Here is a 15,129-nt window from a genome sequence, read left to right as displayed (position 1 = left end):
AAACTCTGATTGAAACCGTTTTGAAGAGAATTCCCATCACAGTTTGAACTATTGAGCATGGCAGAAGGTGTGTGGGTAGATATGAAACATGAACTTCAACCTGCAAATTCTTTCAAGTGGCTCAGCCTTCCTAGTTTGCAGGATGTTTTAAAAGATGGTTTGGCTGTTAGGTGGGAGCAACACTTACTCATGCAGGTTTTGCACTTATAAAAATAGGAGTCTAAAGGTTAAAGTGTGTTAAGTTTTCAGGAAAGATTTCTTCATGTTTTGCTGGTCATATTTTCATGTTTCCCTGTAGAACTTGGCAGTCTAAGAGTTAATCCTACTGTGAATGGTGTAGATGTCTGATAAAATATTATGTCTTTGTGTTTTTATTGCAGGGACATCTTCGTACTCTCAACAGGGATATGGCTGGGAGTCCAAGCTGTACAGCCTGGAGCACGGCCATGAGCGACCAGCAGACAGAAAGAAGAAGAGCCTTGGGCTCGCAACACTCAAACGAAGGTTCATCAGAAGGAGGAAGTCCAGCCGCTCGGCGGATCACGCGCGGCAGATGCGCGAGCTTCTGTCAGGGTGGGACGTCCGAGACACAAACGCCCTGGTGGAGGAGTACGAGGGGACGGCAGCCCTCAAGGAGCTGAGCTTCCAGGCCAGCCTGGCCCGCGCCGAGGCGCCCAGTTTGCCGCGGGATCTGGCTGCTCTTTACCAGCACAAGTATTGCACTGATGTAGATCTCATCTTCCAAGGTACCTGCTTCCCAGCTCACCGCGCCATCCTGGCTGCACGATGCCCCTTTTTCAAGACTTTGCTTTCTTCTTCTCCTGGTTATGGAGCAGAGGTTCTCATGGACATTGACACAGCTGGTATTGATGTGCCCATGTTCTCTGCCCTGCTTCATTACCTGTACACTGGGGAGTTTGGGGTGGGTGGAGCAGAGGATACCAGGCTGCAGAACGTGGATGTCCTTGTTCAGCTCAGCGAGGAGTTTGGTACTCCCAACTCTCTGGAGGCAGACATGAAGGGCTTGTTTGACTACATGTGCTACTATGATGCTCTCCTCAGCTTTTCCTCTGATTCCGAGATGATAGAAGGCTCTAATGAGAGAGGAGCTGTGGCCGCAGTGCCAACAGGGAGTTCAGGAGGCAGTGGGGCACCGGGGACCCCAGATGAGGACCTTAGGGCTCACAAGGCCATCCTCTCAGCACGCTCCCCTTTCTTTAGGAACCTTTTGCAAAGACGAATTCGCACAGGAGAAGAGATGACAGAGCGCACGCTGCAGACACCCACCAGAATAGTGTTGGATGAATCCATCATTCCACGGAAATACGTGCAGGTCATCCTTCACTGCATGTACACAGATGTAGTGGACCTCGGGCTGGTGCTGCGTGGCAGCCCTTCATCCTGCAGCCTGGGTGAGGTGCAGGCCCTTGTTTCAGGATGCAGAGGGGCCAGCACACGCACAGAGGAGGCCATGGAGCTTTACCACATTGCACTGTTTTTGGAGTTCAGCATGCTGGCTCAAGGTAAGATCATTATGGATCTGTCTGTGAGGAATCCTGCAGCTCTGCTCAATTTATCCAATTATCTGCATAAATGTCAGATTTATTTTGGTATTTTAATAAGTCCTCTTTGCAAAGGCAGAATTGCTAAAGAGAGAATCAGGGTGAAAATCTATATATGTATATATCTATATAGATAGAGCAAATGTAACTAGTTACTATCCACCTCTGGCGATTTTTAGCAGGAGTTCTTGCTAAGACTTTTTGTGTAAAAGCTTGTTGATGGATCTTTACCATTTTTGTTTCTTTCCAGTGGAAGAGTTAATTTAAGCCTTAGCTTAATGGTTATCCCAACTTCAACCATTTTAAAAACGCCAACCTCTCAGAAGGTTTTAGTTCCCCTTCAAACTATATTATAAATGTCAAATCCACAGTGAACTTAAACAATACGGTTTACTCAGCAGCTCATTCTTTTTATTTTTTCTTAGTACAGTAGACCAAAGAATATTTAGTGCGGTCTCATTCCTCAATAATTCCTCTCTTCCTGTTTGGTCACTATATAACACACATCACTGCCAAGGTCTCTGCCACAAATTGCTGAAATAAACCCCACATCGCAGAGCACCGTGATATAAATCATCCTTGCCTGACTTTCTCAATCGATTTCCATGTTCAGTATGTCCTAATCATAGCCCGTGCTTCTGTTGACTCTGTCGTATAATGTCATATCTGGCTTGACTCGGCTTTCTAATAATTGCCTTGCAAAGTCGTAATTTTCACTCCTTTTTTTTTTTTTTCCCATGTTGTGTCTAATCTTCAGCTCTGGATGTCGAGATTAAGCCGGAGCTGCAGCATCGCTAAGTGACCTATTAGGTGGTGTTAGTGCTGCGCCTGGCAGGAACATATTGAAACAAGCAGTTTTTCCTGGGAGCAGACAGCTGGTACACGCGTTAGAGCTTCTGTCAACACTTTATCACCGTTATATCTTCACTCAGATTACACACTGCTTCGACTCTTCTCGCTGTTTTAGAGTGACCTCTGTAACACGGTAAAGGTTAAAGTCATGCTATGACTTGAACCAGCTGTTTTTGTTTTGCTTTTTCACCCACACCACCACTATGGTGTTTATGTCTGAGCTCTGCAGTTTTCACCACACCTTTAAAAAGCCTCAATCAGACTCCCTAAAAAAACGGTTGTTTGTCTTGCAGTCCTGCTGCTGCTTGGGGTCGGGCTCTCTTTGCATTTTAAATCATGAGATGTTGTGTCTATCCACTGTAGATTCTCTTATTAAACCTATTCATCATCATCATGGAGGGGGGGGGGGGGGGGGGGGGGGGCATAGACTTTGACATTAATCACAATACTAGTAAGTAAAGGTGATGAACCGAAGCATTTAAGGATTACGTTGGTGGTATGTAAATGCAGTACGTGTTTGACCCATCATGGGGTATAGAAAATGATTAATTACGCTTCAGTTTTTTTTTTTTTTTTTTTTTTTTTACCTCCGCCAAGGAGGACAGGATAGCTGGAAATACTATGGATGGATTTTAATGAAATTTATATCATAGATGTCCTTCATGCCAAGGAACAATCTGTTATTGTTGCGATGATCCAGATCATAATCTGGATACATGCAGTTTTTGAAAGATTCTCTTTGTGGGATGGGGAATTTGGCTGAACAAGCAGTTCTCCACTAAACCAGAGGGTGGCAGCAGTGACTCTTGAAAGCTTCAGCATCGGACTCAGAAAAAAAACCCCAGCGATATTTTACTGAAGACAAAATCACAAGAAATGGGAATTTTGTTAGGAGAATCGATTGAAAACTTATGAACCACTATATGGAGAAAAAAATTTACCAGAGGTGCCCCTCATGCCAAGGAACAATTCATTTAAATTAGGTAATGATCCATATTATGTGTGAGTTTTAGCTTTGGGTTCTACGTCATAATTGGGGGCAATATTTGCTGCTTGGTGTAACTCTGCGCCCTCCGAGTGCTTTTCTAGTGTTTCCCATAAGATTGGAAAAAAGAAAATAAGAGTTTAGTATTTATATTTCCAGACCTTTTCGACTTAAAGTATATATTAATTGTATCCTTTACTTTTATTGTTCCTGCTTATGTTTCTTGCCAATTTCTTTAGCCATATGTCTGTCCTTCCTTCCTTATTTCCCTCGGTCCTCATTTCCTTCCTTCCTCATTTCCTTCCTGTACTACTTTATTATGTCTGGCTTCCTTCCTTCCTTCCTTCCTTCCTGCAGCCCAGCGACCAGCAAAAATCATCCTTCCTTCTTTGCTTCCTTTCATTATGTCTGGTGTTCCTTCCTTGACTTTCTGCTGCACTCTTTCTTTGTCCCCTTTTCTTTCCTTCCATCAGTCCTTCTTTCCTGTCTTCTCTCCTTGTTTTCCTTCTTTATGACTTTCCTTCCTTCCTTCATTCCTTCCTTCCTTCCTTCCTTCCAACTTGCTTTGAGGAATACTGAGTCTCAATATCCTTATGTAGGAACCATATAAATGTTAGCAGTTAAAGCATTGGGTTATATTTTCATATATTATCACATAGATGTTGCATCTATAGATGTCTTATGGAACCAATAGTGGAAATATTGCTCAAAGAAAAAGTACTAATCTCAGCCAAACTATCAGTATTTGAAGTTTGGGAGATCATCAATCAGCATGTATCATGATAAATCCCCAAAATATTATCCCTTTAAAAACAGTAAACAAGAGAATAATGCTCCATCTGTAGAAACTGTTTTGTTTTAGTTTAAGATGTGTTGAAGGATTGTTAACAGTTTGCTGGCTCCTGCGATGTAACCCATAGAAAACCCCATATTATGTATAATAACCACATTAAAAATGCACCTAATGGGTTGTTCTGGCTCTATGGACTCATTGCAGATGTTCCTTGTGCTCTGTGCCTTTTAATTAGATTCTCTGTGGCTGGCAGCCTTTAAACCCGTCGCAGGCGTAGTTTGATGTGCGTAGCATCTGTCCATGCAAAGTTTGCACACTAATCCAACAGAATTTTCTTACAAATGTGTAGCTTGGATTGTGAAGATACTTCTTCCTTGTCAGCAACAATGCAGTTAGATTGAGGGGAAATATGACTCATTTGATCTAAAAGAAACAGAAAAACCTCCTTTTTTGAGAAGGAATGACATGAGACCTCTGACTAAAACAGATGCTTCTTAAATATCCTGTTAAAGAGTTAAAAATCACTGAGCTCTACAGGACGTCTGCACTGATGTAAACAACTTAAACTCTACTTTGAAATGGTACATCATGCTAAATAATAGGGTGTCACACTCTCGGTCAGTGTGGCTGCTGAAACAAGCCTCTGATCCCCTCTGCTGTGCGCAGATCAAACCTCAGGGTGGAATCCTTGAGAGCTTGGTGATGTCATTCATAGGTCGCTCTTTACACGCTGTATCCTGAACCATTGGGAACCTTAAATGACGAGTCACCCTGCCGTACGTTGGTTAATTACGAGCTCATTTTTGTGCCACCACTTCAAACCCCAGTAACTCCAAGGTCCCTTCAGGAGGCAACAGAGAGGCATGTCAGGGCTTCATGTGGAGAAAACCCTCTAATCCATCACAGCGCTCCCCCTCCTGTGCTCATTACAGTTTCCCTTTGACAATATGAATTTCTTCTTCATGAAGGCTTCTTATTAATTCCCTAACATCCCATTTAGGAGAACATTTTACTGAAATGAAAAGCAGAACTTAAAGATCACTTAATTTTAGGTATGCAGTGAATTTGTGTGCCCTTTGCTTCTGCTGCTCTGTGCCGCGATTGTGTAAATTAGAGCAGCTGCACCTCAGCAGCCATCATGTGTGATGTTTTAGGCGCCTTTTGGGAGTGTGCTCCAGAAAACCGCTTCCCAGGGCTGGATGTGCACATAGATTTGCAGGGTGCTGTTGCTGTCAGCCGCTGATGTGCACCCCCATGGAGAGAAAAGGGGAAGGTTAATGTTAGATATAAGACGGAGTCTACAATCCTGCTCATGATGAAAAGTGATGCTTTTTAAAAGCCAGGCCATCACTGTGGGTTTTAATGGACTTATTGAGTAGAGCTGTTTGCTTTCTGGTGCCGCTTGGTCCCACATGGGGAATAGTCTGCTGCGAGGGATGTATGCAAGCATTTCTGCTTTCTGAGGACAACTTAAATGAGATTAAGCACATTTCAGTAGATGTGCAGCATTATAACCATTGATGGGATGGATGGTGGCAGCGCTTCCATTCCTCCTGGCTATTTATTCCAGGTCAGTACAGGTGAAGCGCAGCTCTGTCTGTCTTGTCAGAAAGCAAGTGTAAGGCAGTACAATACATGGCAACTATATTGTAATTTCAGTGTGTGCAACATTCATATTGCAAAGGACTGTTCGGGGTGCAGACAGTCAAGTATTTATCCAGTTGGGAAAGGTCTCAGTGCAGCAGATGCTCGGTAGATGCTAATGACCTTTTTGCAAAATGCTGAAGGTCACAGAGCGATGGAAGCACAGATGAAAGAACAGCTCTATCACACAATATCGACATCAATATGTCAATATTTGAGACTATTTCTAAAAAAAAAAATTAAAAAATGCAGCTCTGACTAAAAATATCATTTTTTTCAGTTATTTTTTGACTAGTTTAAGTTAGTCTTCTGTCTCAGTGAGGAAGGAGCTCTTATTCTGAAACCAGAGTTAAGCTGTTATTTAATTTCCTTTGGTGTGATGATTCTTTTAATAAAGTTTTGCACAGTTACATTAATTATTACATTAGAGGAAAAAAGGAAAGTTTGTAAATCTGAGAACATCCTCAGAGTATAAAGGGTGGCAGCTTCACGTTAGGGGGGTTTTCTTTGAAAACTTGATGGTATACTGGGAGAAAGAATATTAAGGAAGTTAAATCTGGAATCAAATGTGCCTTCCAAATGGACTATAATCCTAATTTTGCAGCCTAACCTATTACAACAAAAGTTGAGGTTCTGCAGCAACTAATGCAAAGTCCTGATCTGACTCGCATAGAAAATGAGTGGGCTGAGCTTTGCAAGAGCAAGGCGGCCTACCTAGTGACTCAAAGCTCAACAAGATAAAGTCCGGCTCTGTTCTAGGAAGTCATCTAGAACCTCTGAAGATGGTTTCAAAAATAAGAATTCTTCCTGTTCCGAAGATTGTTAAACAACCACAGAGTGTCTTCAGTCAGAGGCTTCTCCAGAACTGGTGCAAAACAAACCTCTACAGAAGATCCATCCTACCTACAGTTATTAACATGTATAACATCTCGTTGAAAAAATGTCCAAGAGTTACTATATTTAATCTTTCTTTGGGATTAATCAAGTATTTTTTAGATTAATTTACAGCAGTTCTGTCAGGAGCAGTGGGAAAAATTACTCTAGTGAAATGAGGAAACACTAATCTTAGAACAAGAAAAGTCATTTTTAAATTAAAGTTTTTGGTCAAATTTCTGGTCATCCAAACTGAATAAAGCAAAACTTTTTTTTTAGGCGATTGACAGACAATAGAAATTGGAAATTTTAAAAACAGGCATTGTTTTTATAGTGTTTGTTTGTAACATAGCTTTATTTATTTTATCAATAGCTGGCCTTCTGGTTAGATTTAGAGCATCACTTTGAATCTAAAATATGGGATCCAGCTTCCCAGACTGTTCAAAGCAGCACTAAGGCACCGGAAGTGTTCTGTTTTAAGATAAGATTGTCCCTGAGGAGCAACACTGCTGGCCCATAAAAGACGAGAGCGCCTGGAACCCAGAACTTGCCAAGTTTCTATTTTAGTTCGAAGCAGCTCTGGCCAGTCTCGTCTTTCAAACCAATGCGTTAAACAAGTGATTAGAAAGCACTCTTTTCTGGGTTGGCATAGATGCGCCTGACTCAGTCAGTTGTATATAACCTGAATGGATGTCTGATGGGTTAATTCAGCCCAAATGGATCGCTCTTAGATTTACTGTCACTATGAATGCCAGTGTTGGCTGCATCTGCAGCCCATAGTTTTTTGGTTGTTGCTTTTTTTTTTATCCACTGAGCAGCGAGTACATAATTCCTCAAGCCTTCTGTGGCTTTTTAAAGTAGTTTAGATTTATGCAGACCAGTGCGTCCACGTTTGCTTAGTGTTTGTGAGCCGGCGGCGGCTGTGTTTACTTAACACGGTGAAAGGAAGGCAGCTTGAGACTGAAACACATCAAGGTATCAAAGCATTTCTGTGGGTTGGTGTGTTGCAGGGTGAAGCCACTGCCTGCTGCTCTGGTATGTGCTCTGATTTAGAAAACACAGCATGGAAGGATGTGGTGCTACTAGAAAGAGACTATGGGTCAGTGAATAATGGTCAGAACTACTGATGGTATGGTAGCAGTGCTGGATGCTCTAATGCGGTTTGTTTCTTCTGCTAACATTTGGTAAACCTAAGTGGGGGTTTTTTGTAGCACTTTTTGGTGAAAATTTATGTATTTTAGACCGTAAATGGAACTGGACTGAATAACAAGATGTTTAATGCTTCTTTGGTGTTTTCCCCCTCTAGGATGTGAGGACATTGTTGTGGAAAGCTTATCCCTGGACTCCCTGGTGCCCATCCTGAAGTGGAGCTCCCAGCCGTATGGCTCCAAGTGGGTCCACAGGCAGGCCGTGCACTTCCTCTGTGAAGAGTTCAGTCAGGTCGTCACCTCTGACGTCCTCTATGAGCTCGGCAAAGAACACCTCATCAGCGCCATTCAGTCTGACTACCTTCAGGTAAAGATTCTCACCCTTCGGTTTGTTTCCAGCTCCAGAAGCACAAACTTTCTCTGTTGTTCAGAAAGTGCTGCTTTTTTCTCCCTCACTAATCACAAGTTGAGACTCTGGAGTCTGAGTCATCATCACCTCAGAGCAAGCTGAACACCAGACCAGATGGTTTGAAGAAACATGTTATGATGCAGTGAAGCAGACTGAAGCTTTACTGGGACAATGATTCATAGTGAAATATTTACTAAGTCTAACCAGGTTTTTTAATCATGTTTTGTCCTTTTTTTCCCTGCAATCTTCTCTCCCCATTTTTTTCCCATCCTTCATCTTTCTCTTTCTTTTCTCTCCTTGACCTGCATAATTCTTCCCGCCTTATATCCTTTCCTCTCCAACACACCCCCTCTCTCACTGTTTTTTACTTACTTTGCTTTGCTCTTTATTTTGCATCCTTCCCTCCCCTTTCCTCTATGACCTGCATCCTTTCTCCCTTTCCTGCATCTTTGCTTCCTTTCTCCATCCCCTTCCTATCCATGGTTGTCTTCACAGGCGAGTGAACAGGACATTCTGAAGTATGTTGTAAAGTGGGGCGAGCAGCAGTTGATTAAGAGGATGGCAGACAGGGGTAAGATAATACACTCTATAATTACCCTCTCAACAGCCCCCCCTAATTGCTCTGAGGAAATTGCCCACTTATTGAAGACCCCCAAAATACACTTAATGGCTGGGGAAAAAAAGCTCTCAAATGAAGTCTGTATGAAGTGGCCTACTATTTATTGGCTGTGTCACTGAGCTCTAACCTTATGATAAATGAGTTTATGTCACCTTAACGCTCCTTGGCTTTATTATGAATTTTAAAGGACAAGTAGCAGCTACAGAAAAATGATGCATTTTGCTGGGAAAGCAATATTTATGCAGATATGATCTGATACATTGTAGAAGTTCATGAACTTGATGGCATGAAATCAGTTTAAATGGTTAAAAAGAAACGTTTTATATATTTACCAACAACAAAAAAATACATTGATGTTTTTGCTAACCAAGAGCCCAACCTGCTGAGCGGCACGGCCCACAGCGTCAATAAGAGAGGCGTCAAAAGGCGAGACCTGGACGTGGAGGAGCTGAGGGAGATCCTCTCTCCACTCCTGCCCTTCATCCGAACCGAGCACATCCTGCCTCCCAACAGTGATGTCCTCGCCGACGCCGTCAGTACCCCCTTCTGTCTGAGTTTGTTTTTTAAGACACTGTAAGTTTCACTGCTTGATCTTTATGTTGTTGTCCACAGCTGAAGAGGGGTTTGATCAGCACCCCTCCGTCAGACATGTTGCCCACAGCTGAAGGGGGCAAGGCTAACTCCTGGCTACGGCAGAAAAACGCAGGGATCTATGTGCGTCCTCGTCTCTTCTCTCCATACGTGGAGGAAGCCAAGGTGAGGCTGGGCTCGCTCATATAACTGCAGGGCAAGTCTGACTACAGCCAGATCTGGAGAAGAAGAAACAATTAAAATTGTAGCTTCATAACAACGTGAAGTAGGCTAAAAGAAACCTGCAAGTCCCCTATTTAAAGATAAAGAAAAACAATTGGAAACAAATTCACAGACATCTTTCTGTGTGGAAAGAGTTTGAAATCCAGTGGATAAAACTTAGAACAGTTGTGAGCCTTCCCAAAAGGGGGCGCCTACAAAAAGACTTTAAAAGGTCATTATGGGCTCCTTGAAGTGTCAGAAGAACCCAAGACATCATGCTGCTCTGAAGGCCTCACTGCTTCAGCAAGAAAGATATTGCAGCATCAGTCAGAAAATTTCAGTGACAAAACCACTGCTGACCAAAGAGGGACACAAAAACTTGTCCGCAAAGCATCTTTAATCAATGAGGAATGATTAGATAAAAGTGCAGCTTCTGCTTTAAGAGTGTAACATTATTTTTGTGAAAGGAAATCATAATGAGAGTCAAATAAGGTGGGGGTCTGGGGCAGTTTTGATGCCTTAGGACCTGAGCAAGTGGAGTCGACATGGACTCTGCTGCCTAGTGGAAGATCTATTGGAAGAAGTTGTTTGGTCTTTAGTTTGTTCCATTAAATGCAACTGCATTTCAGTTCACCACTAATTTACCATCTAAATGGCTCAGAAAGACATCATTGCTTTAAAGTGGCCTAGTCAGAGTTTTGACCTAAATCCTTTTGTAATCCAAACATGCAGTGTTGCTGGATTGGAACCCTTTTATAGCCATGTGGAGACCACTTACCTTATCTGCTAAAGGCTTCTACAGGGACAATAGATTCATTTGAAACATTTCAATGTGACAAAAATAGGAAAGGCTGACAAAATCTGTAAGGGAGCAAATACTTTCTCACAAAACTGTGTAATTAGTCTTTTAATAGGAGGCTTCTAATATCTGGATGGAAATTCATTTCCATCCAGATATTACGAAATTCATTTCGCCCATTTGCAAATTTCATTTAGGCGACAGTGGCGTTGGATGTAGGAGTTTGCCCTGAAATCGAGCCCTGGCTCCGACTTTCAGTGTCGTTGTGTCCTTGGGCAAGGCGCTTCACCTGCATTGTCTACTGATGGTGGTCAGAGGGCCCGGTAGCGGCAGTGTACGGCAGCCCCGCTTCTGTCAGTGAGCCCCAGGGCAGCTGGGGCTACAGTGTAGTTTGCCACCATCAGTGTGTGAGTGTGTGAATGACTGAATGCAGTGTAAAGCGCTTTGGTCAAGTCTCCTGACTTGAAAAAAGGCGCTATATAAGTACAGGCCATTTACCATTTAAACGTGTCTGGTTCCATGGTGTATGAATATTAATGAACATGCCTGCTGAGCAGCAAAAGGCGGCGTTAACCCGGTAGTCAGTCACGTGGAACAGATCGGTAAAATCTTTACCGGCTGCTTGACTGGCTCAATTATTTTGACAAATTTTTTTTTTTTTATCCGCCCTCAGTCTGTGCTGGATGAAATGATGGTGGAGCAGACAGACCTGGTACGTTTGAGACTGGTGCGCATGTCAAACGTCCCGGACACTCTCTACATGGTCAACAATGCCGTGCCTCAGTGCTGTCACATGATCAGCCACCAGCAAATGGCAGGAAGCTCCAGTTCGGCTCCGTCGGTCGTAGCCAATGAAATTCCAGGTAGGACGATGTTGAAATGAACTTTTACCATCTGCAAAGTAGCCGGTAAACAGTTGAATCAGTAAACTCTTTGCTTCTTCCAGTGCCTCCTCTGTCTGTGGTGAAGGATATGATCCGCCGGCTGCATGAGCTGAGGCACACAGAGCAGGTCCAGAGAGCTTACGCTCTGAACTGTGGAGAGGGAGCCACGGTGAGCTATGAGCTGCAGCTGAGGGTGCTGAGGGAGTTCGGCCTGGCAGATGGAGCCACGGAGCTGCTGCAGGTAAAGGAACCCACTGAAGCCTAAGATGCAAACACACTGAGGCTTAAAGGGAATGTTAGACTCTCCCGGAGGAAAACTTAACTGCTCTCATAAAACATCCATCGACTCTTCGCTGTTCTTTGCTTTCAGAATCCATCCAAGTTCTTCCCAGATGAGAGGTTTGGAGACGAAAGTCCGATTCTGGCCCTTCGCCAGGTGAGCCGCTGTCGTGTGAACAGCAGCCCGGCTATGGACAGCATGATAACAGAGCTAGACGGCGTCCCAGGCCTTCACCCTCCGCTGCCTCCTCCACCCCCTCCCTATCACCCCCCCGCCACGCCCAGTCACACCCAGCTCAAAGGAGGCTGGAGACCTCGGGTTCCCATGCCCACCCCCACCCGCTCCTTCTCCTACCCCTGCAACCGAACCTTGATCCAGCGGCATGCAGCTTCCAAGCATGGCAGTTCGGAGTACTCCTCGGCGCCACGGTCTCAGCCCCCAGACTGCACCAACCCCCAGGCTGCAGGCAGACCCCTGCCCTCAGACCAGCATGCAGTAAGTTTGGTTCTTTCTGTTCACCTTATGCTCCAGCTGAGTTTCTTTCCATCTATACAATGTTTTGTGTGTGTTCCCTGGTGCAGATGGGTGCGGAGCCTATGATGGGGGGGTTTATGCCGGATATCGCGCTCGGTGTGTCCGTCATGTCTCTGAGGGAGCAGCACATGGCCGACATGGACAGAGAAGGCCCTCACAGCCCCATGGGGCCTCCAGGTCACCATCTACCCCATGGACCCTGCTCTTCTGTGCGCCTCAGCCACGGTTATGGTCCTGGGCATGGTCATTCCTGCAAGAGGCACGCCCCAGAGCCCAAGCTGGAGGCACAGGTGGAGTTCCCTGACCTCTATGACTTTTCCTGCAGACCTACAACCCCCACCTCATCTCATCCTCTGCCCTCGTTCGGAGGACCGGACCTCTACAGCCACAGCTGCACGCAGTCAGGCTTCTACCCTCCTCCTTATGTTTCTGATTGTCAGACCCACGGCCACCTGCAGGGACGGACTGCTCCAGACCCACTACGACTGGATGTCCTCGGCATAAAATCTCAGAGACACGAGGGAGTCCTTTCCAGTCCCTCTGGAGCTCAGCCTAGGACTGGGCAGTTTCCAAAGGGACGACCAAATGAGACGGACCTTACCCACGGTTTGGGTCATTTCCGCTCCCCTAGTGGAAACATGGACAGCTATGATGAGAGGCACACTGGACCCAGAGATGCTCCAGAGGAGATGGTTCTAGGCGGAGACTCGTCAGGCCCAGGGCCCCTCCAACAGTCTCACAGGAACAGTGTTGGAGAAGAACTCCTTAGAGACCGCAGGTCCCCCAGCAAGCCCGATTACCCCTATAAGAAATCTGCACTTTAACCCCAGTTCAGGAGCAGGGGTTGAGTTAGGAAAAGGGAAGAGAAAAAAAAGAAGAGTATCTGTTCAGCAGAGCACTAAATGTAATATGTGTGAGTGAATAAGAGAACTGTTGGTATCTTCTGTCCTACCTCTATTACTGTGCTCCCATCACACAGTCGGAGTTTAAAGGGGAAGTTGGTCGACATTCTGTCTGCTCAGTCCTGCTCCTTTACAGGATTAATGCAAATCTTCTCTCATGGTATAATCTCATGACTTGGATCAGCTGGAGTTCTGCAGAAGATGCTGTGGAAATCTGCAGAGCTCAGTTATAGGTTGATTAGTGAACCTCCGGGTTGAGATGGAAGGATAAATTCTCAGTTCATCTAACTGAGAAACAGCACACAGCCTGCGAATAAGTAATGCAATGAAACAATAGTGTTAGTATAGATGCACTCGGCTGGGTTCTGCATCTGCGTTTCTTTATGTAGCATGTCTGAAAAACACGTTCTCCCTCCTGGCCCCTCACCTTTCATCTGAGACAGGAAGTATGTTATCAGACTGCATCATTCCTTGGTAATGAGTGTGATAACAGTGCAGGATGTCAAGGCTAACTTTGTATCTCTGGTTTAGAGGAGGGGCCAGAGGACAGTGTCATTGCTGAGGTAGAGAGGAATCTGCGTGCTGTGATTGTCTTGCATTAAAAAAAAGCCTGGTTAGGAAGTTTGGTCAATCAGAGAGGCCTTTAGGGACCTTCAGCTATTCTGGAGCAAGTAAGCTTGCAAGATACACCCAGATGTTTAGACAGTCTCAGTACCACAGATCGGAGTCTGAATGCAGCAGCCGCCATGTTGTTTAGCATCAAGTAACCACATTTAAAGCCTTAAAGAACGCTTCAAAAGTTCTCTTTATACCACTTTTATTCACATCAAAACATTTCCATAGCTCCGCTTTGATTAAGTCACAGTTTGATCCGTCTTTTCTCTCCAGAACCTGCAGCTTCTCTGAGTGGATTTCACAGAACACATTTCAAAACCACATGTATATACCAGGACTTTTCCAAACCTCATCAGCGCTGGATGCCCATGCAGTGTTAATACAGGTCTAGATGTTGTTGGAGACCGACTGCAGCTGTAGCTCCAAAACCTGCAGGTCCACAACCAATCGGAGCCGACTGAAAACCTCACTGACCCCCCCAACCCCGGTCTGTAGGGGCCCTTTTATTATAGAAGAACAAATAAAGTCTCCATCTCAAACTAAACGTAACAGACGTTCAATAAAGGTTGGCCAGTGCTGGTTCAGGTCTCCGATGAGAAATTGTGTATATATTGAGTTGAGTCCAAATCATTCAGATAACTTCTTTTTAATAGCGTCTGTCACATTTTCGTGGTTGTTGAAGGTCTGTGTGTTTTTAACTGTAGTGAACAACACTGTGTGCTTGTCTTTGTCATGAAATCTCACCGAGGATGTTTGCTATAAAACAAAGATCGTGTTTTTTTTTCTGTTTTTTTTCTCATGAAATGTTACACATTAAAGACATTTCTTTTAGCTGATGTGAAGAAGGTGTTTGCAGATCTGTAGATGTGAGGATCTTTCTTCTCTGCTTTGCATTGATAGAGCTGCTGAGCAGTCTTATTTTTTTTATGTATTCCAACAAGTTACTTCACGGGGAAAAATGCAAAAAAAAAAAAAATCATATTCCCCATCTTCATGTTTGGTAGCTTTTAATAATTATTTTTCCTGGACTTTTTTCCGCTGAGTCCCAGTCGTTGTTTTGCTCTGTGCTGTGGAGGAGTCGGTGCCTTCCCCTGCCTGCGGCCGGGCTTTTATTGGAGGAGTGACTTTGATGTCTATGCAAGCTCTTTTCTACCAGCTTACCAGCATGCATTAGATAGTTCTTTGAAAAACCATGTAGCTCGTTTTGTGTACAGTGTTATTTAGCAGCTTTTTAAAAAAACAAAACAAATCAACCATCAGCCGTGTGTTGAATTGAACAGGTACATTGTACTTGTATGCTATTGTTAGAAACATGTTTGTAGATTAATATTAAGTTGCATTTAGTTTCACTGAATCTATTTTTCTACTGTTGCCTCAGAAGGTGCATCACAGTGGTAAACTATGGCATTCTAAAAATAAACACTTTAATATTATCGTA

The 15,129-nt window shown here is 44.1% G+C and overlaps 1 protein-coding gene across 1 annotated transcript in view; it reads left to right on the top strand.

Annotated features, from left to right (window-relative positions):
• btbd7 (BTB (POZ) domain containing 7) overlaps nt 1–15,129 on the top strand; it is a 25,477-nt gene extending 10,348 nt beyond the window's left edge. Inside the window, exons 3-11 of the mRNA XM_038267361.1 lie at nt 381–1,523; nt 8,016–8,224; nt 8,762–8,837; nt 9,257–9,417; nt 9,498–9,641; nt 11,150–11,339; nt 11,423–11,601; nt 11,731–12,135; nt 12,222–15,129. Coding sequence (XP_038123289.1) covers nt 381–1,523; nt 8,016–8,224; nt 8,762–8,837; nt 9,257–9,417; nt 9,498–9,641; nt 11,150–11,339; nt 11,423–11,601; nt 11,731–12,135; nt 12,222–12,998 — 3,284 coding nt within the window. The 3' untranslated portion in view covers nt 12,999–15,129. The remainder of the gene's footprint in view (nt 1–380; nt 1,524–8,015; nt 8,225–8,761; nt 8,838–9,256; nt 9,418–9,497; nt 9,642–11,149; nt 11,340–11,422; nt 11,602–11,730; nt 12,136–12,221) is intronic.

The sequence above is a fragment of the Cyprinodon tularosa genome, unplaced genomic scaffold (genome assembly GCF_016077235.1).
Source record: "Cyprinodon tularosa strain WSP-4 unplaced genomic scaffold, ASM1607723v1 ctg671, whole genome shotgun sequence".
NCBI classification, from domain to species: domain Eukaryota; kingdom Metazoa; phylum Chordata; class Actinopteri; order Cyprinodontiformes; family Cyprinodontidae; genus Cyprinodon; species Cyprinodon tularosa.
The sequence above is the reverse complement of the archived record's forward strand: the minus strand, read 5'-3'. Positions and strand labels throughout refer to the sequence as shown.